The sequence below is a fragment of the Eptesicus fuscus genome, chromosome 9 (genome assembly GCF_027574615.1).
Source record: "Eptesicus fuscus isolate TK198812 chromosome 9, DD_ASM_mEF_20220401, whole genome shotgun sequence".
Lineage (NCBI taxonomy): Eukaryota > Metazoa > Chordata > Mammalia > Chiroptera > Vespertilionidae > Eptesicus > Eptesicus fuscus.
The window spans coordinates 80,272,464-80,298,868 of record NC_072481.1 but is presented as its reverse complement, the minus strand read 5'-3'; the positions used below and the strand labels follow the sequence as shown (position 1 = coordinate 80,298,868).

The following is a 26,405-nucleotide window of genomic DNA, read 5'->3' as shown; positions in this document are numbered from 1 at the left end:
CCAAGCACTGCAGAATGTGTCCCAGGCCACTGCAGAATGTGTCCCAGGCAGAATGTCTTTTGTTTTTCATTCAATATTCACAAGACATATAACAATCAATACTAAGTTTGGCTTAACATTTATATAGGAAAACTTTATATTTAAGCAAGATACATATTTTAAGAACAATTATGAGAACATTCTGAAATTACATTTAAAATACAATTATTAGAACATGATAATCACAAGACAGTTTGAGGAGTACATCCATAAAGGAGACACGTGCCTTGCATATGAACAACTGTTTGTTAATAACTGTATCAAAAGTTTGGCAATCAGAAAACTATGTTTTAAGCACTTTACATCTTAATAGATTGCTAGCCACCCATGTATAGACATAGACATATTGCTTGTTTTAAATATACTTTAGAAAGTTGGTTGAGGGTTTGGGGTTGACATGTAACACATTGTAATTTTTCACATTTACAATATAAGAAATAGGTTCCTGGTTAGTGTCTGCACAAACCATCTGATTTTCAGAAATTGATTATTAAAGTTAAGTGAGAGATGATGCTATTTCTGTTCTTCACAAATTAACCTTAAAATTCTGTCCTCCATATTTAACTTTAAAATCTGAGGTTAGTCAATATTAATATACTAGAAGCCTGGTGCACGAAATTCGTGCACGGGGGGAGGGGTGTCCTTCAGCCTGGCCTGCACGCTCTCCAATCTGGGACCCCTCAAGGGATGTCCAACTGCCCATTTAGGCCTGATCCCATAGGGATCAGGCCTAAATGGGCAGTTGGACATCATTCTCACAATCCAGGACTGCTGGCTTCCAACCGCTCACCTGCCTGCCTGCCTAATTGCCCCTAACCGCTTCTGCCTGCCAGCCTGATCACCCCCTAACCACTCCCCTGCCAGCCTGATCGATGTCTAACTGCTCCCCTGCCAGCTGATTGCCCCTAACTGCCCTTCCCTGCAGGACTGGTCCCCCCGCAATTTCTCTCCCCTGCAGGCCTGGGTCCCCCCCAACTGCCCTCCCCTGCAGGCCTGGTCCCCGCCAACTGCCCTCCCCTACAGGCCTAGTCCCCCCCAACTGCCCTCCCCTGCAGGCCTAGGTCCCCCCCAACTGCCCTCCCCTGCAGGCCTAGGTCCCCCCCCAACTGCCCTCCCCTGCTGGCCTGGTCACCCCCTAACTTCCCCCCTGCTGGCCTCGTTGCCCCCTGACTGTACAGAAGGAAGTCGGATGTCCAGAAGATGTCTGGTCACCTGGTCTAATTAGCATATTACCCTTTTATTAGTATAGATTACAGTCTCACTAATGTAGGTAAAGGGTAAAGAAAGTCAGTCTAAATTAATTTAACATCAGAATCACAAAAGCGTCTTTAGAAAGAAGTTTGATTGACATTAATAGCACAGAGTATTTGATCTTGGCTAAAGCTCTAAGTACATGCACCAAATAATTTTAATTATAAGTCACATATATTCATTATACACTCTATGTAGAGTGCTAGAGAATAGTTTGATCTTTTAAGTGAATTAAGGCTGACACCCCTAAAATTTTATATTTATTTGCTAAGCAAATTAGTGATTTTAGGTAGATTGACCAAAGTTAAGCTTTTGTCCAAATAATAAGAAATTCTTAAATAGTGGGTAAAAAGAAATTACACATTGTAATGTACATATGCAAAGACATTAGACTCAAATACCTTGATGAACCATGTATTTACTTGTGACTTGAGAATAAAAGTCAAACTCTCTAAGCCTAATTAAACTACCTGCCTGAGATATTATGAAAATGTGCTTTATATAGGGAGTTTCATAATCAACTGCTAAATTCAATTTCAGATATCCTGAAAAATATTTTAATATAAATTTAATTTCTTAAAAACTAGCATATCCCACAAATATAAGATTAACCAATAATTCTTTACCTCTCCAGCACTCGCACATTCCTTGGCTCTTCTGTGAAGTGCAGCCCATGTATCTTCATACCTTAGAAAAGCAAAAAAATATTCAAAATGCAAAAAATAATTCAAAATTTTAATGTTTTAAAACATTTAAAAATACTATTTAAAGATGAGCCTAGAACATCCTATGGTTTCTGAAAAGAAAAGCTAAAAAAATAATGGGGATATATCATAAGGATACAGAAGTCACTTTGAAGGGGCTTCCAATGGTCAAATCTGGGAGAATTTGAGCAACACAATACATAATGGTGGTATTGGGTTATTAATTCAAAGAATTAAACAAATATCCATGAGTTTATAGTGATTTAAATAAATAACTAATTAAAAGATGAGAAAGTTGATGAAACAAAAATTTGGTTCTTCAAAAAGATGAACAAATTTCAACCTTTAGATAGACTTATTAAATAGAAGACTCAAATAAGATTAGAAACAAAAGGGAGACAATTATTAATTCTACAGAAATAAAAAGGATGATAAGAGAGTAATATAGATAATTATATGTCAACAAATTAGATGACCTAGATGAAATGAATTCCTAGAAATGCAAAACCTACCAAGACTGAATCCCAAAGAAACAGAAAATATGAATAGACCCATAATTAGTAAGGAGAATGGATCAGTAATAAAAAACTTACCTCCTGCATCAAAAAGAAATTAAAAGACAAATAAAAGTTACCTTGAGACAAAAAAATGGGAACATAACATACCAAAACATATGCAGCAAAAGCAGTTCTAAAAGGGAAATTCATAGCGATAAACCCACATTGAGAAGAAGGACCCCAAATAAAGAAGAACAAACTGAGCCGAAGCTAATAGAAGGAAGGAAATAATAAAGATCAAAGCAAAAATAAAAGAAACAGGAAAACAACAGAAAAAATTATCCAAACTATGAGTTGGTTCTTTGAAAAGATAAACAAAATTGACACCTTTCACTAGATTCACCAAGGAAAAAAAGAAAAGACCAAAATCAACAAAATTATAAATGAAAAAGGAGATATTTCAACTGACACCCCAGAAATACAAAGAATCATAAGAGGCTAGTATGAATAACTATATGCCAACAAACTGCACAACATAGAAAAAATGGAAAAAAATCTTAGAACCATACAAATTATCAAGACTCGGTCAAGAAGAAACAGAAAGGCTGAACAGACTAATTATTAATAAGGAGGTTGAATCAGTAATCAAAAATGTCTCAATGAAGAAAAGTCCAGGATCAGATGGCTTCATTGGTGAATTTTACCAAACACTTAAAACAGAATTAATGTAAGTCCTCTCACTCTGTTCCAGTAAATATCAAAAAGGAGGAACACTCAAACTAATTTTACAAAGCCAGCATTACCCTGATACCAAAGGCAAAAAAAGACACTATCAGTAAAGAAAATTATAGGCCAATATCCCTGATGAATATAGATGTAAAAATTCTCAATAAAATCTTAGCAAACCAAATTCAGCAGCACATCAAAAGGATCATTATCCATCATCAAGTGGGATTTATATATAGGATACAAGCATGGTTCAATATCCATAATCAGTATGATACATAACATTAATGAAAGGGGAAAAAATCATATTATCATCTCAACAGACACAAAAAACAACATTTGACAAAATTAAACATCTGTTCATAATAAAAACTCTTAACAAATTAGGTACAGAAAGAATGTATCTCAATATAATGACCATACAAGATAAGCCCACAGCTAACATCCTATTCAATGGTAAAATGTTGAGAGCGTTTCTTCTCAGATCAGGAGCAAGACTCAGGTGCCCATTCTCACCATTCACACTAATTAGAATACCTACAAAACAAGCAAACAAGAAAATAAAAACTCCCCAAAAATAAGTTTTGGTGAGGATGTGGAGACAAGGGAACTGTTGTGCACTGTTGACAGGACTCTATACATATAAAGAGGTAATATGCTAATTTTCCGTGATGACCAATTTGAATAATTGATGTGCACGCAGCAGGGGGCAGACAGCCAGAGCCAAGTTCCCCAGGGTCTGAGGAGACTGCCTGACAGGAGCCGGGACTGCAAAGAAGGAAGAGGAAGCGGCCACAGGGAGCTCTTCCAATCCCCCTGAATGGACACCCTACCCCAGCCCCTGCACCCTCGGGGGACGAACACCCTACCCCAGCCCCTGCACCCCGGGGGGGACAGGGAGGCTGACCGGACGGGGAGAAGACCCAGCCTCGGGGGTAGCTGCAGCCCTCACCTCCGACTCCCAATCTTTTCCCCGACTACCCCCGCCAGGGGCGCCCACAACAATAGCATGCTGGCGACCACCCATCAATGCCCCCGGAGCCCACGGCCTGCCACAGCCAGGCCCCCTCTGCTGGGGCCAGGCACGCCTCTCCTCCCTACAATTCCAGACCCAGGTGGAGGCAGGCCTGAGCAGCCCCCCAGGGTTAGACCCTTTCCCCGCCTCAGCAGAGGAAGCACGCTGAACCTCTCTGGGTACATGGCTAAAACCGCCCTCCTAGTCCACCTGGCTCCGCCCTGGCCCGGCCCCCACCCCGCTCCAGGAGGTTGGAGCCCCGCCCTGAGCAGGTGCAGCTGTGAAACAGCCACGTACAATTTAAAGAATGGTGCCAAGCGGGAAGGTTTGACAGTTACTCCCCCTTCGGCCTCGCTGCCCCCTTAACAACCCACCCCCTGCCAGCGCCTCCAGAGACCACCACCACTACAGGGCTGCTGACCAGAGCCGCCCCTCCGAGGCCTGCGGAACCCTCTGCAAAGCTTCCATAGCTACAGTCCCAGGAAACAATCATGCCCTCCTCCCCTAATCAGCACCTGCTACCTGCGAGGGTACCCGTGGGCTTAAAAATAACAATCCCTTCCCATTTAGACATCACTTACTTGATGAAACATTTCTATGTTTATTAGCTCAGAACCTCCTCATGACAACCCAGTGAGGTAGGAGGAGAAGAGATTACAATTCCCATGGTATATGCGTATGTATTCAGAAATGAAGCTCAGAAAGGAAAAGTGTCAAGCCCACTGGTTTCCAAGATGCAGCACATGCCCCACAGGGGGGGGCAATTTGATTTTAAGTGGGGACAATTCAAGAATGAGTTAACCGTCAATTTTTTGCATTTCTTACGGTTCTAGGGGGCCTCATCTACAGGGTATCCTACATAATAAAAGGCTAATATGCAAATGACCGAATGATGGAATGACAGATCACTATGATGCACGCTAACCAACAGGGGGCAGACACTCAACGCAGTAGCTGCCTCCTGGTGGTCAGTGCACCAGGCCTCTAATATATATATACTAGAGGCCCGGTGCATGAAATTCGTGCACGGAGGGGGGTTGTCCCTCAGCCCAGCCTGTACACTCTCCAATCTGGGACCCCTCAAGTGATGTCCGACTGCCCGTTTAGGCCCGATCCCAGGCCTGGGATCGGGCCTAAACGGGCAGTCGGACATCACTCTCACAATCCAGGACTGCTGGCTCCCAACTGCTTGCCTGCCTGCCTTCCTGATTGCCCCTAACCGCTTCTGCCTGCCAGCCTGATCACCCCTAACCACTCTGCTGCCAGCCTGTTTGCCCCATCTTCCCTCCTCTGCCGGCCTGGTCACTACTAACTGCCCTCTCCTTCAGGGTTGATCACCTCCAACTGCCCTCCCTTGCAGGCCGGGTGCCTCCCAACTGCCCTCTCCTGATGGCCATCTTGTGGTGGCCATCTTGTGTCCACATGGGGGCAGGATCTTTGACCACATGGGGGCAGCTATATTGTGTGTTGCAGTGATGATCAATCTGCATAGTACTCTTTTATTAGATAGGATAGAGGCCTGGTACAGGGGTGGGGGCCAGCTGGTTTGCCCTGAAGGGTGTCCCTGATCAGGGTGGGGTTCCCTTGGGGCGTGGGGCGGCCTGAGCGAGGGGCCTGTGGTGGTTTGCAGGCCGGCCACGCCCCCTGGCAACGCAAGCAGAGGCCCTGGTATCTGGAATTTATTTTCCTTCTACAATTGAAACTTTGTAGCCTGGAGCAGAGCCAAGCCTAGGGCTCCCTCCGAGGCCCGCAGCCATTTGTGTTGGGGTTATAATTGAAACTTTGTTGCCTTAAGCGGGTGGGCCCAGCCAGGGTCTGCAGAAAGCTTTGCTTCCCCTGTTGCCGGCGGCAACCCTGGCCTGCTCTCTCAAGCTCCATTCTGCTGCCATTTGTTTGAATTTGTTTACCTTCTATAACTGAAACTTTGTAGCTTGAGTGGATGCTTAGGCCTGCAACGGCCGGCAGAAAGCTTGGCTTCCTCTGTTACCTAGGAAACCTTGCTCTCTGTGGCTGTAGCCATCTTGGTTTGGGTTAATTTGCATACTCGCTCTGATTGGATGGTGGGCGTGGCTTGTGGGTGTGCCTTGTGGGTGTGTCGGAGGTATGGTCAATTTGCATATTTGTCTATTATTAGATAGGATACACTGAGAGTGGCCAGATTATTATGTGTTCAGAGATCATAATAATCTGGCCACTCAGTGTATATGCTGTCAATTGTTGACTGAAACATATTTATGCAGCACACGACAATTAAGTATTATTCAGCCTTGAAAAGGAAGAAAATTCTGACATAAACCCTACAACATGGACGAATCTTGATAACACTATGCTAAGTGAAATAAGCCAATCACAAAAAGACAAATATTGTACAAGTTAATTTATATGAGGTACCCAGAGTACTAATCAAAGTCATAAAGAGAGAAAGTAGAATGACAACTGTCAGAGGCAAGGGGAAGGAGACAATGGGGAGTTATTGTTTAACAGGTAGATTTTTAGTTTTGCAAGATGAAAAGTTTTGGAGATTGGGTGCACAACAGTATGAATGTACTTAACACTACTAAATTGTACATTTAAAAAATGGTTAAGCCCAGATGGTGTAGCTCAGTGGTTGAGCGTCAACCTATGAACTAGGAGGTCAGGGTTTGATTCCCAGTCAGGACACATGCCAGGGTTGCAGGCTCGATCCTCAGTAGGGGGTATGCAGGAGGCAGCCAATCAATGATTCTCTCTCATCACTGATGTTTCTGTCCCTCTCTCCTTCTCCCTTCCTCTCTGAAATCAATAAAAAATACATTTTTAAAAAATGGTTAAGATAATAAATTTTATGTTATACTAGAGGTCCGGTGCACGAAATTCATGCACAGCGGGAGGGGGAGAGGGACTGTCCCTCAGCCTGGCCTGCAACCTCTGCAATAGGGGACCCCTCAGGGGATGTCCGACTGCCTCTCGCAATCCGGGGACCGCTGGCTCCTAACCGCTTGCCTGCCTGCCTGATCACCACTAACCACTTCTGCCTGGCTGCCTGATCGCCCCTAACTCTTCCCCTACCAGCCTGATCGCCCCTAACCACCTCTGCCTCGCCTCGCACCCGGGACCCAGGATTCCCTCCTCCAGCCAGTCACAGGCACCTGGGATCCGGGCTTCCCTCCCTCTGGCCGGCCGCAGGGGACCATGGCGGGTGGCTTCACCCAGGCTGCAGCCACAGGTGCTGGTGCCCAGGACCGCAGGGCAGGCGACTTGTCCCTCTCCCGGGCCGCAGGTGCAGACGCAGCTGCTGGCACCCAGGACCATGGGGTGGGCAGTTTGTCCCTCTCCCAGGCCGCACCCCCAGCCACTGGCGCCCGGGACCATGGGACATGTGGCTTGTCCCTTTTCCAGGCCACAGCCTGGCTGGTCCCCATTCTTCTCTCACGAGCACATTTGTGCCTGGCTGGTCCCCATTCCTCTCTCCCCAGTGTTGAGTGTCTGAGCCATAATGGCATGATGACCATTTGCATATTAGCTCTCTATTATATAGGATTAGTGGGGGGGGGTCAATCAGGGAAAAAGGAGACATATGTAATATTTTCAACAATAAATATATATATATATATTATATATATATAAATAGTTTAAAATATATATATATATATTAACCAAATAAATAAATAAATACAGATAAGGAAAAACCATACTTTCTACTGCACACATCTTAACCACGTATCAGTCAGATGACACATTTTTAACTACAGAACTACATATAACAACATACAACATATAAAACCATATTTAACAGTTGTATTGAAATAATTCACCCTCTAAAAGTATATAATTCAGTATTTTTTAGTATACTCACAAATTTGGGCATCTATTACCACTATCTAATTCCAGAAAACTTTCATACCCCCAAAAAACATACACATTTGCAGTCATTACACATTCCCCTCTCCACCAAACCTCGGCAACCACATATATATTTAATGTCTCTATGAATTCATCTCTTCTGGACATTTCATACAATATGTGGGCTTTTGTTTGGTTTCCTTAACTTAATATATTTTTAAGTTTCATCCACAGTCCTTGTTGTGACTGAATAATATTCCATTGTATGAATATGCCACAGTTTGTTTATCTATTCAGGTGATGAATATTTGTACTGTTTCTACTTTCTGGCTATCATAAATAATACTGATTTATGAATAATACTGCTCTGCACACTTGTGTACAATTTTTTATGTTGACATATGTTTTCACTTCTCTTGGTGTGAAATTGCTGGGTCACATGGTAAATTTATGTTTAACTTTTTGAGAAACCTCCAATCTTTTTTCCGCAGTAGCTGCACCATTTTACATTCCCACCAGCAATACAAAAAGTTTCTAATTTCTCCATATCCTCAACAATACTTGTTATTATCTGTCTTTCTTATTATTGTGGGTGTGAAATATTATTTCATTGTGGTTTTGATTTGCATTTCCCTGATGACTAATGATGTTGAGCACCTTTTCGTGTGCTTATTGGCCATCTATATATCTTCTTTAGGGAAATATCTATTTAGATCCTTTGGCTATTTCTTCATTGGGTTGTCTTTCTATTTTTGAGTTATAAAACTTACTTATATACTCTAAATACAAGTCCTTCATCATGTATATGATTTGCAAATATTTTCTCCCATTCTGTAGATTGTTATTTCTTGCGCTTTCTTGATCATGTTCTTTGAAGTAAAGAAGTTTCTAATTTTTCTGAAGTCCAATATTTCTATTTTTTCTTTCGTTACTTATGCTTTTGATGTCATAGCTAAGAAAACCGTATCTATAAAACCATGAAGAAATAATAAAAAAGTAAGAATCAAAGTAAGAAAATAATTGAGGACTCAAATTCAAGATCAACTTTCTTGTGACGAGGTGAGAAGGCCGGCAGGGGGTTAGTGAGGGAAAACCAAACGACTGAACAGCAGACTGCGTGGGGCGACCAGGATGGCAGGAGGGGCAGTTGAGGGAGACCAGGCCAGTGGGGGGGGCAGTTGGGGGCTACCAGGCCAGCGGGGGTAGGGGGGTTAGTTGGGGGCAACCAGCCCGGCAGGGGGCACAGTTAGTGGTGATCAGGCCGGCAGGCAGAGGCAGTTAGGGATAATCAGGCTGGCAGGCAGGTGAGCGGTTAGGAGCCAGCAATCCCGGATTGTGAGAGGATGTCTGACTGCTGGTTCAGGCCCGATCCCGGCAGTTGTACATCCCCTGAGGGGTCCTGGATTGGAGAGGGTGAAAGCTGGGCTGAAGGGACCCTCCCCACCCCCGTACACAAATTTCATGCACCGGGCCTCTAGTAAGCATAATAAATACACATAAAGTATTGAGTAGTAAATATAATTTGATCATTCTGCTCAGTCTTAATGGCCTTTGTATTAACCAGTGAAAAGTAAAAGTCCCTCTGAGAAAAGAATAAGCAAATAATTCCCAATCACTATGTTCATATAAAATTTCATTATTATTAAAGTTTCTATCTACAAATTATAAAATATTTTAGACAATAAAATAGTCAGAAGTACAATCTTCTTATTTAAATGAAAACACTTACCTGCTAAGTAATTCCAATCCAGCAGAGTACTTTGGCAAATATGAAACAGTCCTGCCAAAAGAAACACTTATTTTATTAAAACTGTTTCTAATTTAGGCCAATTAAAAAAGTTACATATAAGAATTTTGACATTGTCAATTGTAACATGAAATATTTTAAAATCACTAATGACAACTTACCTAAACTTTTAGAGAAATATATTGCTTTATTTCAAAGTACACTGTTGTATTCTATCAACAATCACTTGGCCCTATACTAGTAAATTAGTTTCAGCACATAATAATAAACACTTTAATGTAGTGCAAAATAAGAATTTTTTTGAAAGCTCATTATCTCTAGGTTGAAAGTGACATTTGGCCATGTGTTTTACTTTATTAAAAAGTGAACAGAGCTAAAGATGTTTGCTTGCCAGGTACTGTTCCATTATTAATTTGCTTCTTAATGCAGGACTTTTAATTTGCTCTTAGTATGCAAATAAAATGATTAATGAAAAATAGCCATTGATTTTCAGAGTAAAACAATTACACTTAACCATTTTTTCAATCATTTTACAATTTTATCAAAAATTTTTTCAGTGTTACAAAATTTAAAAGAATCATAAGTTGTTTTGTAGTCAGATGCACTTAATAGTTATAAAACCCATTAAAGTAATTATACCATTATGACTATAACTAAAATTTGGATGAAATTTAGGTCATAGTAAGTCAAATCTTAGCACAAGCTTACCTTGGTTTGCTTTTTACTTTAGCTTCTCTTGACTTGTCACTTAAAGTCTTCAACCTATAATTAAACAAAAATATTCTTAGAGCTCAAGAAAATTTTTCAATAGTAAATTACACAGTTGTTCATATTTTGGATTGAAGAAGCCAGTATTTTTAGCAAGAAAAAGTATTTGTAAAAGCATAGTGTTTACTATGTATTATATATCACAAATGAAAAATCTGTAGTAAATATATGTGGTATATAGTCAAACATAGTCTTTACTATATGTGAGAAACTACAAATAGAAAATCTGTAGCAAACATTTTTATGTTTCCTTGTCCCAAATACCCTTTTTAGAAACAACTCCTCTGTGTGATCAAACTAGAGAAACCTCATTTACCTGGCATCATTAGAAAAAGAGGTCCACTTATGTGTACTTGGTAGGTTTCATAAAGAGAACTAGGCAGCACAGTTTATTAAGTAAAACTTCAAATCTCTACCATTTGTTGAAATTTGGGGGTGGGTGGGTAGATGGGTGGGGAGAGATTAACCAAAAAACTTATATACATGTATGCATAACCTTCAGACACAGACAACAGTGTGGCAAAGGGGGGCGTCATGTGCAGGGGAGAGGGGTTCCACAGGGAAATGCTTTCAACAATACTTTCAACCATAAAGATAAATCTATGTATACTAGAAGCCCGGTGCATGAAATTTGTGCACTGGCGGGGGGGTGTCCCTCAGCCCAGCCTGCACTGTCTCCAATCTGGGACCCCTTGGGGGATGTCCGACTGCCGATTTAGGCCCGATCCCTGTAGGATTGCACCTAAACCGGCAGTCAAACATCCCTCTCACAATCTGGAATTGCTGGCTCCCAACTGCTCTCCTGCTTGCCAGCCTGATCACCCCCTAACCACTCCCTTGCCAACCTGATTTACGCCTAACTGCACCCCTGCTGGCCCGATTACACCCAACAGCCTTCCCCTGCCAGCCCAATTGCCCCCAACTGCTCTCCCCTGCTGGCCCAGTAATCCCCAACTGCTGTCCCCTACCGGCCCGGTCATCCCCAATGCCCTCACCTGCCAACCTGGTCACCCCTAACTGCCCTCCACTGCCAGCCTGGTCACCCCTAACTGCCCTCCCCTGCCGACCTGGTCACCCCAACTGCCCTCCCCTGCAGGCCTGGTCACTCCCAACTGCCCTCCCCTGAAGGCCTGGGCCCCCCCAACAGCCCTCCACTGCCAGCCTGGTCACCCCTAACTTCCCTCTCCTGCTAGCCTGGTCGCCCCTAACTGCCCTCCCCTGTCGGCCGGGTCACCCCTAACTGCCCTCCCCTGCCAACCTGGGTGCCCCCAACTGCTCTCTCCTGCTGGCCTGGTCCCCCCAAACTGCCCTCCCCTGCCGACCCGGTCACCCCTAACTGCCCTCCCCTCCAGGCCTGGTTATCCCCAACTGCCCTCCCCTGCAGGTCTGGTCACTCCTAATTGCCCTCCCCTGAAGGCCTGGGTCACCCCTAACTGCCCTCCCCTGCTGGCCTGGTCATCCCTAGCTGCCCTTCCCTGCTGGCCTGGTTACCCCTAACTGCTCTCCCCTGCTGGCCTGGTTGCCCCTAACTGCTGTCCCCTGCCGGCCTGATTGCCCACAACTATCCTCCCCTGCCAGCCATCTTGTGGCAGCCATATTTGACCAGATGGGGACGGCCATCTTGTGCGAGGGCATGAGGGTCAATTTGCTTATTACCTCTTTATTATATAGGACTAGAGGCCCAGTGCATGAAATTCATGCACAAGGGGGTAAGGGGTCCCTCAGCCCAGCCTGCACCCTCTCGCAATCTGGGACCTCTCAGTGGATGTCCAACTGTCAATTTAACACTCCTCTTGCAATCCGGGACTGCTGGCTCCTAACCGCTCACCTGCCTGCCTGATCACCCCTAACTGCTTGCCAGCCTGCCTGATCACCTGTAACCACTCTGCCTGCCTGCCTGATTGCCCCTAACTGCTCACCGGCCTGCCTGATCGCCCCTAACCTCCTCTGCCTCGGCCCCCACCACCACGGCTTCGTCCAGAAGGACATCTGGAATGATGTCCAGAAATTCATTCAGCTGCCTGGTCTAATTAGCATATTATGCTTTTATTATTATAGATAAGCCTAAGTGACCATTTGGCCATTTGACCTTTCAACTGGTTGATATGATGCGCACTGACAACCAGGGGGCAGACGCTCAATGCAGGAGCTGCCCCCTGGTGGTAAGTACGTTTCCACAGTGGGAGCACCACTCAGCTGACCGATAGGCACCAGACACAGGGCTCAAAGCTGTTGAGCGTAGCTGCAGCAGCGCAAGCCTCTTCCTTGAACACTCCCCCTGGGCGCCCCGCCCCCATCTGGACCCGGACCTGATTGGGACCGGCATTGGGACTGACTGGGCACGAGCCCACGGCCGCTTCTAGGTCATGAGTGCTGATATCACCCTAGGATGGGTGCTCGGAGACCGCAGCAGAGCAGCAGCGAGCCTACCAAGTGGCGGCGGTGGCAGGTGCAGTGGGGCTGGGATGAGCAGGAGCGGCAGGCGGCATTGGACTGCCGGTTTCTGCCCCATTCCCGCAGGCCACGCGGAGGGACCCCAGAGTGCACTGGGCCTCTAGTTTTAAAATAAAGCTTTCTAAAATATATTACAAAACTCTTTCATTAAAGAGGGTATGGTATATTCTATTTAACATTTTCTGATAAACTCCAGGTCATTATTATGACTACCACTGACTGCATTTTGTGGCGAAACAGTACTCTCCTCACATTTACAAGGTAGGGATGCCTCTTCATTTACTAGCTTGACACCAATCCACACTAGTTTTTTTTATTTAGTTTGTTTGGGATCCTGTGTCTATTTTTTCTAAATTTAAGTTTTCCATCTCCACCACTGGACACCTTACTCCTTCTGTGAGCTACTTAACTATACAGCTTCTCACATTTCTACTTGCTTTTTTAAATTATTCGACTGGAAAACAGATAAATGGGCCAGAAATGCGTATACAAAATGAAATAGGCTTTACTATATATAAAATATAAAGTTAATAAACTTTGTATAATTTATTTCACTTCACTGGCCCACTGTTACCATTTTTTGGCTGTGGACTCTGTACTATATTATTGAGGTCACCAAAAAGCAAGTGCTAAATTATGATATAATCTCATATGAGACAGTATTGCTATACATGCTTTTTTAAAAAAAATATATTTTTTATTGATTTCAAGGAGGAAGGGAGAGGGAGAGAGAGATAGAAACATCGATGATGAGAGAGAATCACTGATCAGCTGCCTCCTGCAAGTGCCACACTGGGGATCAAGCCCTGACTGGGAATTGAACCATGGCCTTCTGGTTCATAGGTTGATGCTTAACTATTGAACCATGCTGGCTGGGCTGTACAGGCTCTTCTTGATTACTTCAATAAATACTCATTTCTAAATAGAGTCTGAAACATAGGCCACAGTACCACTGCAAGCCCTTACACAGCCTTTGTAAAAATAGAAGTGCTCCTTCCTTAAGATACTTCACTGCCACCAGCCAGAAACTGTCCTAATACACAAGCTGACTCATGTACAAATGCCCCAACCCTGTGCTGTGCAGTGTATAACCCGCACAACTGTACATGCAAACCCTGACACAGGATCCCATGTTTTTTTGTCAATAATGCCTGGCTAAACACCAGACGGAAACTTCTGAGCAAACAACTTTAACGAATTGGAATGCCAATTTCATACAAAGATATTTATATTATTTTAAGTTCTTTTTCAAAAATTAAAATATCAATGAGATTAATTTATCTACAATGTTAAAAAGACTCAATAATCTCTTTACTACAAACTAATTTGTATATATCTCTCCAGATGAGTCTAGGAAGTTGTATTTATTTATTTTTATTCCTTTATTTAAAGAATTTTTTTTTTATTGATTTCAGAGAGGAAGGGAAAGGGAGAGGTAGAAACATCCATGATGAGAATCATTCATCTGCTGCCTCTTGCACGCCCCCTACTGGGGATCGAGCCCGCAATCCGGGCATGTGAGCTTGACTAGAATCAAACCTGGACCCTTCAGTCCACAGCCTAACCTTCTATCCACTGATCCAAACCAGCTAGGGCTAGGAAGTTGTATTTAAAAAGTCTAACCTGCCATACAGAAACAATAAATACTTCCAAGTTCACTTTGGAAACTTGTAAATCTGGTTTAAAGTAGGTTAAGCAACAACTAGGTAAAGTTATTTTGATTGCTATGCTCTACCATTTCCACTCCAAAGTGTGAGAAAGACACTTAGTTGTGAAATCCTCGGTATGATTATCCTAGTCAGTCATTACACTCCAAATTATTTTAGTGTTATTTTTAGTGATTCAGGAAAATTCCAATGGTTAGCTGTTAGAAGGATATTGAAGGGGAACTGCTAAGATCCTCTTTGGACCACTCTTACGTGATCTCACAAATATCTAGGTTGGTATTTCAAATATTTATTTCTAACCTTTCAGAAATAAGTCAGACAGAGAAAGACAAGATGCTTACCAGAGGGGATAAGGGATGGGTGAAAAAAGTGAAGGGGAATCTAGTCAATAATAATAATAGTGTGATAACTTTACACAGTTGGTTACTAGACAGATGATTACTAGACTTAGTATGGTGAGCACATCTTAAGATATAAATATGTCGAATCACTATGTTATACACCTGAAACTAATATTGAATACCAAGTATACTTTAATTTAAAAAATAAATAGTGTAGAGAAGAGGAACCAAGATGGCGGCAAAGTTAAACAACTAAACTGCCACCTCGCACAACAATTTCAAAAATACAACTAAAAGACAAAACGTCTACCACCCAGAACCACGGGAAAGTTGGCTGAGTGGAAGATTTACAACTAAGAAGAGAAAGAAGCACAAACGCTGAAAAGCTGAGGTACGGAGGCGGCGAATCGGGCTGGTGGCAGGCGACTGGGCGCACGGCTTTTCTTCAACCCGAAGGGAGACCAGCTCCGAACACTCTGAAATCCAGTTTCTGGGGACACGCGGGGGACCCAGATGCCTACGGGGAGAAGCTGGACTCTTGGCCATCGGGTCGGAAAGTGAGAGTGACTTTTTTGCAGAGGTGCACCCAGCAATCATTGTTTACTGCGCTGGAGCGCAGGACGCAGGGACTTGGAAATGCGGAAAGGCAGAGACGGCTGACGGCAACCATCGCCGTTTGCCACGACCTAGCCTAGTGACGCCAAGACCCCTCCCCACACATTCTACAAACCCGCCCAGGCTCCACACAGTGGCTTTTGCATATAAATGGCCTGTTCTGTGGAAGCTTAACCAGATTAACTGCAGCTCCAGTCAGACTGCTCCAAAACCGCCCAAGCAAAGAGGAGAAAACTAGTTCTTGCTGTAGTTCCTGCTGGGGGGCCTCAGACAGTAGCTGACCTGCACCCCATTGGAGATCCAGACACTAGTGTATCTAGTGGTCTGTGTGAGACGACACCAGATTTCAACCACTCTCATAAGGGACACATTCAAGAAGCAGACTCAGTGAGCACCAAAGCCCTGCTGGAACAAGTCCTGCCCCATAAATGTGTTTTCAGCACAGCAATTCTTCCGTTATAGACACAGCAGGTCCTCACAGCCAATTGGCCTGGAGGTCAATTCCTCCCAGTGACACCAACAACAATCAAGACTTAACTACAACAAGGCTGTACACACAGTCCACAAAGAGGTGCACCAAGAGTGTCCACCTCAGGTAACTGGGAGGCTGACTCGTTGAACCAATAGAACACCTAGTACACAAAGCTACCCAACCAACTCAGGGAAGCAGCAAAAATGAGGAGGCAAGGAAATAGATCCCAAACGAAAGAAATGAAGGAGAACAAACGAATGGATATAGAGTTCAAAACCACGGTTATAAGGTTTTTCAAGAATTTCATGGAAAAGGCCGATAAATTTAATGAGACCCTCGAGGATATGAAAAAGGACCAACTAGAAATTAAACATACACTGACTGAAATAAAAAATATTATACAGAGACCCAACAGCAGACTAGAGGAACGCAAGAATCAACTCAAAGATTGGAATACAAAGAGGCAAAGGACACTCCTCCAGAGAAGCAAGAAGAGAAGAGAATTCAGAAAGTTGAAGATAGTGTAAGAAGCCTCTGGGACAACTTCAAGTGTACCAACATCAGAATTATGGGGGTGCCAGAAGAAGAGAGAGAGCAAGAGGCTGAGAACCTGTTTGAAGAAATAATGACCGAAAACTTCCCCCACCTGATGAAAGAAATAGACTTACAAGTCCAGGAAGCACACAGAACCCCAAACAAAAGGAATTCAAAGAGGACCACACCAAGACACATCATAATTAAAATGCCAAGGGCAAAAGACAAAGACAGAATCTTACAAGCAGCAAGAGAAAAACAGTTAGTTACCTATAAGGGAGCACCCATACGATTATCAGCTGATTTCTCAACAGAAACTATGCAGGCCAGATGGGAGTGGCAAGAAATATTCAAAGTGATGAATAGCAAGAACCTACAACCAAGACTACTCTACCCAGCAAAGTTATTCAGAATTGAAGGGCAGATAAAGAGCTTCACAGATAAGAAAAAGCTAAAGGAGTTCATCACCACCAAACCAGTATTATATGAAATGCTGAAAGGTATTCTTTAAAAGGAGGAAAAAGAAGAAAAAAGTAAAGATAAAAATTATGAACAACAAATACATATCTATCAACAAGTGAATCTAAAAGTCAAGTGAATAAAAAATCTGAGGAACAGAATAAACTGGTGAACATAATAGAATCAGAGGCATAGAATGGGAGTGGATTGATAATTCTCAGGGGGAAAGGGGTGTCTGTGTGGGGGGTACGGGAAGAGACTGGACAAAAATCATACACCTATGGATAAGGACAGCGGGGGGGAAGTAAGGGCAGAGGGGGGATGGGAACCAGGTGGTGGGGAGATATGAGGGGGGAAAAGGAGAAACAATTGTAATAATCTGAACAATAAAGATTTATTAAATTTAAATAAATAAATAAATAGTGCAAGTCTTTTAGGTAAAACATAAGAATACTGGAAAAGGTTAAGTAGACTGGTTACTTTGGCAGTACTAAATAAAGTATATCTATCCATACTAATATATAAAAAGCCAGGGGCCATCACGACCTAAACGACCAGATGGATGACCAAACAGCAGGCTGTGTAGGGCGACCAGGCTGGCAGGGGGGTTAGTGAGGGATGAACAAACAAGTGAATAGCAGGTTGTGTGGGGCAACCAGGCTAGCAGGAGGGTTAGTGAGGAACGACCAAATGACTGAACAGCAGGCTGCGTGGGGCCACCAGGCCAGCAGGGGGTGCAGTTGGGGGCAACCACGTCGGCGGGTGGAGAGGGGTAGGACAGTTGGGGGCAACCTGGCTAGCGGGGGGGGGGACAATTAGGGGCGATCAGGCTGGGAGGCAGAGGCAGTTAGGAGTGATCAGGCTGACGGGGGGTGGGCAGTTAGGGGCAGTCATGCAGGCAAGCAGGTGAGCAGTTAGGAGCCAGTGGTCCCAGATTGTGAGAGGGATATCCGACTGCTGGTTTAGGCCCAATCCCCGGGATCAGGCCTAAACCAGCAGTCAGACATCCCCTGAGGGGTTCCAGACTGGAGAGGGTGCAGGCTGGGCTAAGGGGACCCCCCCCCCCCAGTGCACAAATTTCGTGCACCGGGCCTCTAGTATACTTATAACTATGATAAAAGAGAAAACAGAACAAAACACAAGTCTGAAATACTGCACAAAGAAATGAGAAATAATCATCATTGCCAGTGCTATTTCTTTTACTTTTGGTAAACTCAAATCACTGAATATAAACTGAACATGGTATTATTAATCAACGTGAGACTGGTCAGTAAACCAGGACAAGTAGAACAGGGAAACTGATACAAGATAGCTAAACAAACTGACAGAGCAATTCACAACAGATACAGAAAGTCACCTCTCTAAAGATAACATCTAGGCCTCAGTTGTGCTTCAGCTTCAGACCCAGGAAAGTGGCAGAACTAGGTGGGTGATACCAGTACCAGCTGTGATGACTGAGGACCCCCTACCCTGAAACAGACCAATCAGTGGAGAAGCAAACCTAGAAAACTAATTAATATTCTGCTGAAACCCTCCCGAGACTTCCCCTAAGATTCCTGCCTGTGAGAAAGATAAACCCTCAGGACAAAGGACCCAGCTTGTGCTCTTCTTCTGGGGAGCAGCCATTGCCATTCCTTTTCACCTTTCTTCCACCACAGGAATCTATCTCCTAAACCCTAATGGACCCCGTAAGGCTTGCAACCAGGGGAGCAATGGGCAGCGGCCCCTTGTCCCAGGCTACCCCCTGAACCTGATCCCAAGGCCCCCTTTTCTCTGACTTCCCAGAGAACTAGGGTAGTTCAGCCTAGTTTCTCCTGTTGCTAAGCCCTTTCTTGTTTTACTGTCCCCATCTTTAATAACATTCCCTCATAGTTACCTGGACTCCTGCTGTGAAATTTTTCCTACATGAAGTCAAGAACACACACACTACTGGCTGGCCCCAGCCAGATCCACCAAGGGCCAGGTTCCCTTGCTGGTAACAAAAGTAATTCATATTGAATGTCACAGCTTTTCTTCACTCGCACTTTTATAAAAAGCTTATATTGCATTATTGGTTAGTTGACTTATTGCATAACTAGAAGCCCGATGCACGAAGATTCGTGACAGAATGGGCCTTCCTTTCTCTGGCTGCTGGCACCACTTTCGCTCTGGCTGGAGCCGCCTTTCCACCTTTCTACGCTGCTCAGAGGCCCAGAGCGCCCCTGGCCGCTTGGCAGCTGTGTATGCAAATTAACCGCCATCTTTGTGTGTTAATTTGCATACTCACTCCTGATTGTCTGTGGGTGTCGCGAAGGTACGGTCAATTAGCATGTTTGTCTATTATTAGGCAAGATGTTAACCATTAATCCCAGTCATGTTAATACTTTAGATACCTTTAAAAGTGCAGAACTTCAAATTACTATGTAATGGTAGAATTCAATAAAGATCACTTTAAAAGTAAAATAAACTTAACGTCTCATTTGTAATATATCAACTTTGGGATTCTCCCACTACCTCCCCTCAAAAAAAAAAAAAAGATTAGTTAGGAATAATAGAGAAAGAAGAAATGTTACAGGGAGTTGAAAATAAAATTGTTGAAGGGAACAATGAGAGTTTCTCCATGTGGCTCCTTAACAACCATCTGCTTTAAAAATTGGTCTTCAACCAAATGTAATGTGTGGAACTTATTTGATCTGGCTTTGAACAAATAAACTGTAAAAAGGCATTTCTGAAAACCAGGAAATCTAGTTATGGACTGCACAATTGATAATATCAAAGAATTAGTGTTCATTTTGTTAGGTATGATACTGGCATTGCTTTTATATAATATCTGTATTTTTTGAGATGCAAACTGATGCATGAGAGATATAACAGACAAGTCCAAGATTTACTTTACAAATAAGGAGAGAGACAAAGCAAATGTGGCAATAGTTGATAATTGCTGAATCTGAACAATGAACATACGGGGTTCACTGTGCTATTCTATTTTTGTATATGTTTGAAACTTTGTAAAAAAAATTTTTAAACAAAAACAGTTTTTTAGATATTCATCTTTTCTCATCAAATCTGTTCCACATAAACCATCAATGTGCCAAAATTCAGAATAGAAACTGTGAGAAAACATAAAGTAGCTAGAAGGAAGTGGGAAACAATCAAGTTCAGGAGAGAAAAAAAAATAAAAGGTTAAAATGATTCTCATTTTAAGTTAAAAAATAATTAACAAGCAACAAAAAAAGCAAGAAGATACTTTCTGAAATACATTTGAGAGCCAGAATTCAATTGAAAATAGCTTACTATTTTTATTTTGAGATAACCCTACTTAAGTTTCTCACAGTAATCCTGTGCTGGAAACAACCCATTAATAAAGTCAATTTAATACAACACAATGTCATGACATGCTGAGAAGGAAATAATGATCTAGGTGTAATACTCCAGTTTCCTCAAACATAAAATAGTAGTATTATCCTGATTATAATGATTTGCAACAAGAATTAAATAAACTCCCAAATATGACTTAGGCAGCATTCTGTAAACTACAGAGCCAATTCAAATAAAAAGCATCACCATCAAGAAAGGTAAGAATCTATTACATTACCGGGACAAGGTGAAATAAAGTGGAGGTCCCCCCATGCACCAGTCCCTATAAAAGGCTTCTCCACTGTTCCTAACCTTCCTAATACCATATACTCCAGGAAGATATAAGTGTTGCTGTGTGAGCATATTAATATACAGACTTAAGTGAGCCACCTGACAATTATTTTCTACCAAAAGCAACTGATGCACTCTTTTGAGTTCAAAGCACTAAAACCTCAAATTCACCAGAGTGCTTCAATAATTTATTTTTAGATTGTTCCAAAGACTTAACCTTAATTTGACACCAGCACATTTATTTCTTCAAGCTCTGTAAAAAATACTAACATGGAGGCATCTTACTAAGAAATGAAGGTGATTAGAAAACTGCTTAGACAAAAATTCGAAAAGAAGTAGATTAAACAGAACGACATATTGAGCACTTCAATGATTGGTGAACAGAAAATGTGCTTTTCTCTAGCTGATTCAATGGCATGGGTGACCTCAGTGGCATTCTCTTTTTTTGCACCTCAATTTCCTACTCATCTAACCTCATCCGCTATTATAAAAACTGAGCATGTGACCTCTTAAATCATTTTTTTTTAAAATAAATGGAAAATGCTTCTATGGAAAAGTACAGTTTGAGAGCCTAGTCTAGTGTCTGGCACATGGTAGCAAATCAGTAAGTATCTATTAGATGAAGTTGAATATTGAGATAGCTTTCTGATTATTAAAAAGGTGAATAGTCCTGGAAAAGGTAACATTTCAGGCAAAACCTCACCATTTTAACACACTGAGAATTAGATGAATAGATCCTCTCCTTTGAGCAGGTTTTGATACTATATGAGGGGAGAAGAAAGAATGAGTATACTGGGCAGAGGTGGCTTTGAGGGGCAAACACCCATGGTCTTGGTGGACTAGTAGTAACACAGTTTCTATCCCTATGCACAGAACTTAGAGCATTACAAACAGGAAATGCCAGCTGGTGACAGGCAGCCATAAACCATTAAGTAAATCTGATTTTCGGTTCCCTGGAGGGTTTTGCATGCCTGAATACGTCAATCCTGAGGTCTTTGGTCATAACCACTCCACAGGTAAACTCAAAGACCAGAGTGGGCTGCAGGAGCCTGGGGGTGCTGAGTCTGCTGTCTTGCAGAGGAGTAGGGAGAGCGCTGCCACCATTTTGCCTGCAACACCTGCCCTTCTGTGCACACCACCACCTGCAAGGTAACAAACAGGAAGTATCCAAAGCTGAAAACAGTGGATGATATGCTTGGTGGAGCAGCTGCCTGGGAGAACGTTGACTCTACAGCAGAGCCATGTCCCAAATGTGAACATCCTCGTGCCTATTTCATGCAGCTTCAGAACCATTCTGCAGATGAGCCAATGTCCACTTCTATAAGTGCTGCAATGCTGGGTGGACACTGCTGGAGGGACTAGGGCCAGGCTGGCCCAGCTGAGTCGGTGCCTGTTAACCTTATTCCCCAGAGTGGATTCCAAACTGGGAGCGAGCACTTGTGTCCTTAGGGTCTTTGTTGGTGTGGTGGAAAGCTAACCTTTTTCGGGTTGTTGGCCAGGGTGTCAAGAAATGGACAGCCTGGCTGGCGTGGCTCAGTGGTGGAGCGTCGACCTATGAACCAGGAGGTCACGGTTCCATTGCCAGTCAGGGCACATGCCCAGGTTGCGGGCTCAATCCCCAGTGTGGAACATGCAGGAGGCAGCCAATCAATGATCTCTCTCATCATTGATGTTTCTATCTTTCTTTCTCCCTCTCCCTTCCTCTCTGAAATCAATAAAAAATATATTTAAAAACTACCGAAATGGACAGCCCATCTGCCAGTGGGTGAACTCATTACTGTCCAGGAAGATTTTGTGTGTGGGGAAGATTACCCACAACTAAGTATACTCTGTTTAAGATCCTGTTCATTCATCTTTTACATTTATTGAGCAATTGACATTATTTTAGCATCAACCAATACTTTTAAATATTCATAATGTTTGCACAATAAAGAAAAACATTAATTTAGTTAATTTAGTTGTTCCTAAATACTTAACTGTTAATTGCAAACTTTTAATCAAATTTATTCTGAATATTTCATTAAAATGAAAAGTTTAATTCTGACGAAAAAAGAAGACCATGGTGGTATGAAGTGTGCACTTCAGTATATCTAAGTTTCCCTCAGAGCTCAAGCCATTCCCGGAAAAGCAGATAGTCTATGTGAACTCTCCAAAAGACTCCAAGTTCTGAGTGAGTTAAATCTAAACAGGACTCGAGTGAGGGGAAGAGTGAGGTCTAGAACCAATCCCCTCAATCCCTTTAGGCCACCTAGCCACCCACTTACGTCAGAGAGGGACATAACTTCTAGGTGTCTCAATGTTGACATAATATTATGAATAAAAATTTACCAAAAAGGCCACAAGTCCGTGGACAACCTATAGTCCCCCACAGGCCACCAGCAATCTCTACACTGCCCTTAACTGATGATCTTTAGTTTCATTCTTTCTAAGTTTAAAAGGAAGGTAGAAATTCACGGCATTCATCAGATATGTGAGAGTAAAGAATAACCTTATTGTACTTTTAAAAAAAAGTTAATTTTCCTACATTTAAGCACCAGTTACATAAATTTTCAGAAATTGAAAATGAGCATCGAGATGAGGATGCTGCTCTCGATGACTGTGAGGCCACAGTGGCCACACGGAAGCAGCTCGGAAAAAGCCTTCCGATTGTACTGACTGATTCCCTGGGGCAACGGGAACCCTTGAAGTTAGTTGCCAATTACTTGAGCTGCTCTGGCTTCTGTGGGCAGTAACACCAAGTGGTCTAAAGGAATGCCAGGTCCAATCTGGAAATTTGGGAAATTGAGAGCCATGTCACTTTCATCTTAGAATCCCTCAGTGCCTTCACGCAATATACACGTGTGCTGTGTTTAATTTCATCTTTTCTCAGCAAGGCAAAATATTCAATTGTGTAAAACAGGTTAATCTCAAGCTAAATATGTAAGAGTTTGCTAAAATAAAGTAAGCGGGGTTTTTCTTGGTAAGAATTGCACAGGAATTTGAGGACCTGACAAAAGTGAACATCAGAGTTTCGAGTTCCCAGTCAACTGGAAGAGAGCTATCACTTGGAGATGAGTTATTTCTCTGCCAGGTAACAGGCACTCACTGGCAGTCCAGTAGTTTGTCAGCTGACAGTGACCTGTACATGGAGAAAGCCAACAAAGGGCCTAAATGGAGTGAAAGGCCTCTCAGGCTGTCTAATTCCAAACTGGTCCCACTCTATGGCATCTTTCAAGAAGTCAGTTTCCATGAGGGTCTAATCAGATCCCCACAAATCTCTCCCTAAAGTCAGGTTACTCAGCTCCCCCAGGGTGATTTTGGTCCAGAGTCCATACTCCTAGGTAAGTTTTAACCCCTGAGCAAAGGTCAGGTGCATCAATGGGTTCTGAGGTAACCACACCACCGGGAGAGTTACAGTAACGATCAGAAAACTGTCATTCCATCAAGGAATTCCTTGAAGTCAGGATAACAGGTGTGTTTACCATGCTCATGTTACAAGTAGACCATTCCAGCATCATACCCAAAATTCTCAATACAATAATTTACACTCTGAAAAGAAGTTACTATTTAAATTTAAAGGGGGAGGGGGAATGCAAACATACAAGCACACCGTCAATGAATGACTCCTAGAGCATCTATAATAAATATTATTATAAGAACACCAAAAATACCAAAAAGGCTTTATAGGTGGTAAGTGCTCAACTATTTGCCAGGTTGTTACTAAGCACACAAAAGGCAAACAATATATTAAACATTTTTGTCTAATAAGATAAAACTTTAGCTAACATTTATCTCATCGGAAATCTAAAACAGCATTTTCAAGGTGCCCTCGTTATTCAGAGCATTTTCCAAAGGATTTGTGAGCTCAAGGTGACAGACAGATCCTTTATAAAGGTGAGCACCTTTCTAAAGTGATGGGAAAATTAAAATGAATTTAGCACTAACAACGATAGTGACAGAGTAATAACAAGAGTGACATATATTTTACATGTCAATTCATTAATCCTCACAACAATCCTTTATCCCAGTTGTAGCGCATCCTGGAAACTGAGGCAGCTGAGTGATGTGCAGAAATATGCTTTGCTTAAGCGACAGGGATGAGAACCTGTGATTCCCAGACTTTGCCACACACTGGAGTCCCTTTGGGGGGGGGGGGTGTATTTAAAATTCCACTCCGGGCCTAATTTGATTGGCATGAGCTGCGACCCAGGCATCAGGATTGGTCAAGGTGTCCAGGTGATTGTAAGCAAAGTGTGGGAAGCGCTCGGTTTCCGCTCTGAGCCAGGAGGCATTAACAGGATTGCGGCAGTGCTGTTGTTCCTCCGGCCCAAGAATGTTCTTGCTGAGGCGCTAAAACCCGGGCAAAGGGGGCAAACGGAGGGAAAGTAAAAGGGGAAGAGGCAGAAAGCCTCGCCAATGGTTACGGCGCGAACGGAAACCGGACGCAGCCCGCGGGGCCGGGGAGAGCCGCGGCGCCGGCGACCCGGGGCGGGGCGGCGGTCCCACGCCAGGTGGGGTCTCAGCAGCCCCGGGGCCGGCGGGCAGGTGTCCCGGCCGAGTTCGAAGCGCCGAGTGGGCGCGGGACCAGTCCCACGCGCTCCCTCTCACAGGACGGCCTCCTCCGGCCCGCGGACGCCGGGGGGGGGGGGCGGGGGGGGGCCGCGGATCCCCAGACCATCCCGCCCCCCGGAGCGCGAGTCCGAGCCAGCCCGTTGGGACCCAAGTTACTTTGTGCCGCCGGGCCGAGCCGGAAAGTTCGTTACTTTCCTCCGCGGAGCGGGGATGGGGAGGCGCGGGACCAGACTGGACTGGGCTGCGGGAGGGGAGGGAGGCGGCGTCCCGGGCGGAGACCCGGCTCCTCCGGCCGGCCCAGGCCCCCCGCTCCCTTTTCGTCCCCACCGAATACCCACCCGGAGGTGAAATCCTGCTGCACGCTCAGCAGCCGCTCCCGCAAGGTCTCCAGCATCTCCTCCGCCACCGCGACGCCTCCCCTCAGGTCTCAGAACGCCGCCGCCGCCCTCGCCCCGCGCACCTGTCACCCGCGCGCCCGCACACTCGCAGCCCGCCCCGCCCCCGGCCGGCCCTCGCCCCGCCGCAGCCCCTTCCGCGTTTCGCCCCCGCTCGCCGCTCTGGCCCCACCCCGCGCCGGCCGCGCAGCCGCAGTGGGCCGCGCCGGGCGGGGCTGCGGGAAAGGGGCGGCCCTGCCCTCCCCTCCCCTCCCCGCCAGGAAAGCGAAAGGCTAGGACGGGTTCTCCCCACCAATCCAGGCTTTCTCGTTTTTTCTCTTTAAAATGGAAGTGGTATCGAGAAAGAAAGCGTTAAGTCAAGGGCTCTTCTGAGTGCAATGTTGGTTTCGACGGTTTGGAGGAGCGTTGCATAAATTCTTGCAAAGCGTACACCTCCCTGTAACAGACTCTGGGTCAAAGGTCTGACCCCACTGGTATTGACCTTGGATGAGATGGTTATCAGTTCTCAGTTTCTTCATTCATAAAGTGGCAATAAGAATCAACTGTTTCGACATCCTTACTTTCCATTCTCTTAAACCTACCCCATTAGGCTTTTGTGCCCTTCACACCAAAGGAGGTTACCACCGTAATGCCCAGACCTTTTGCTACTTATGTGCCCTGATTTTGTTGTTGTTGACTTCTCGGTAACTCTCAAAGCAGCTCCTTGCCCCATTCTTAAGAC

At 44.1% G+C, this 26,405-nt stretch overlaps 1 protein-coding gene across 2 annotated transcripts in view; it reads right to left on the bottom strand.

Moving 5' to 3' along the window:
- The window catches only part of DTNBP1 (dystrobrevin binding protein 1), a 151,835-nt gene extending 126,062 nt beyond the window's left edge, over positions 1-25,773 (bottom strand). Inside the window, exons 1-4 of one of the 2 annotated variants that reach the window (XM_008146095.3) lie at positions 25,628-25,773; positions 10,510-10,563; positions 9,784-9,834; positions 1,917-1,977 (exon numbers count right to left, since the gene is read on the bottom strand). In XM_008146095.3, the coding sequence (XP_008144317.2) occupies positions 1,917-1,977; positions 9,784-9,834; positions 10,510-10,563; positions 25,628-25,683 (222 nt within the window). In that variant the 5' untranslated portion in view covers positions 25,684-25,773. Of the gene's footprint in view, positions 1-1,916; positions 1,978-9,783; positions 9,835-10,509; positions 10,564-21,441; positions 21,485-25,627 lie in introns of those variants that run through there. The other variant, XM_054721448.1, reaches the window with a different exon arrangement.
- Between the last annotated feature and the right edge of the window lie 632 nt (positions 25,774-26,405).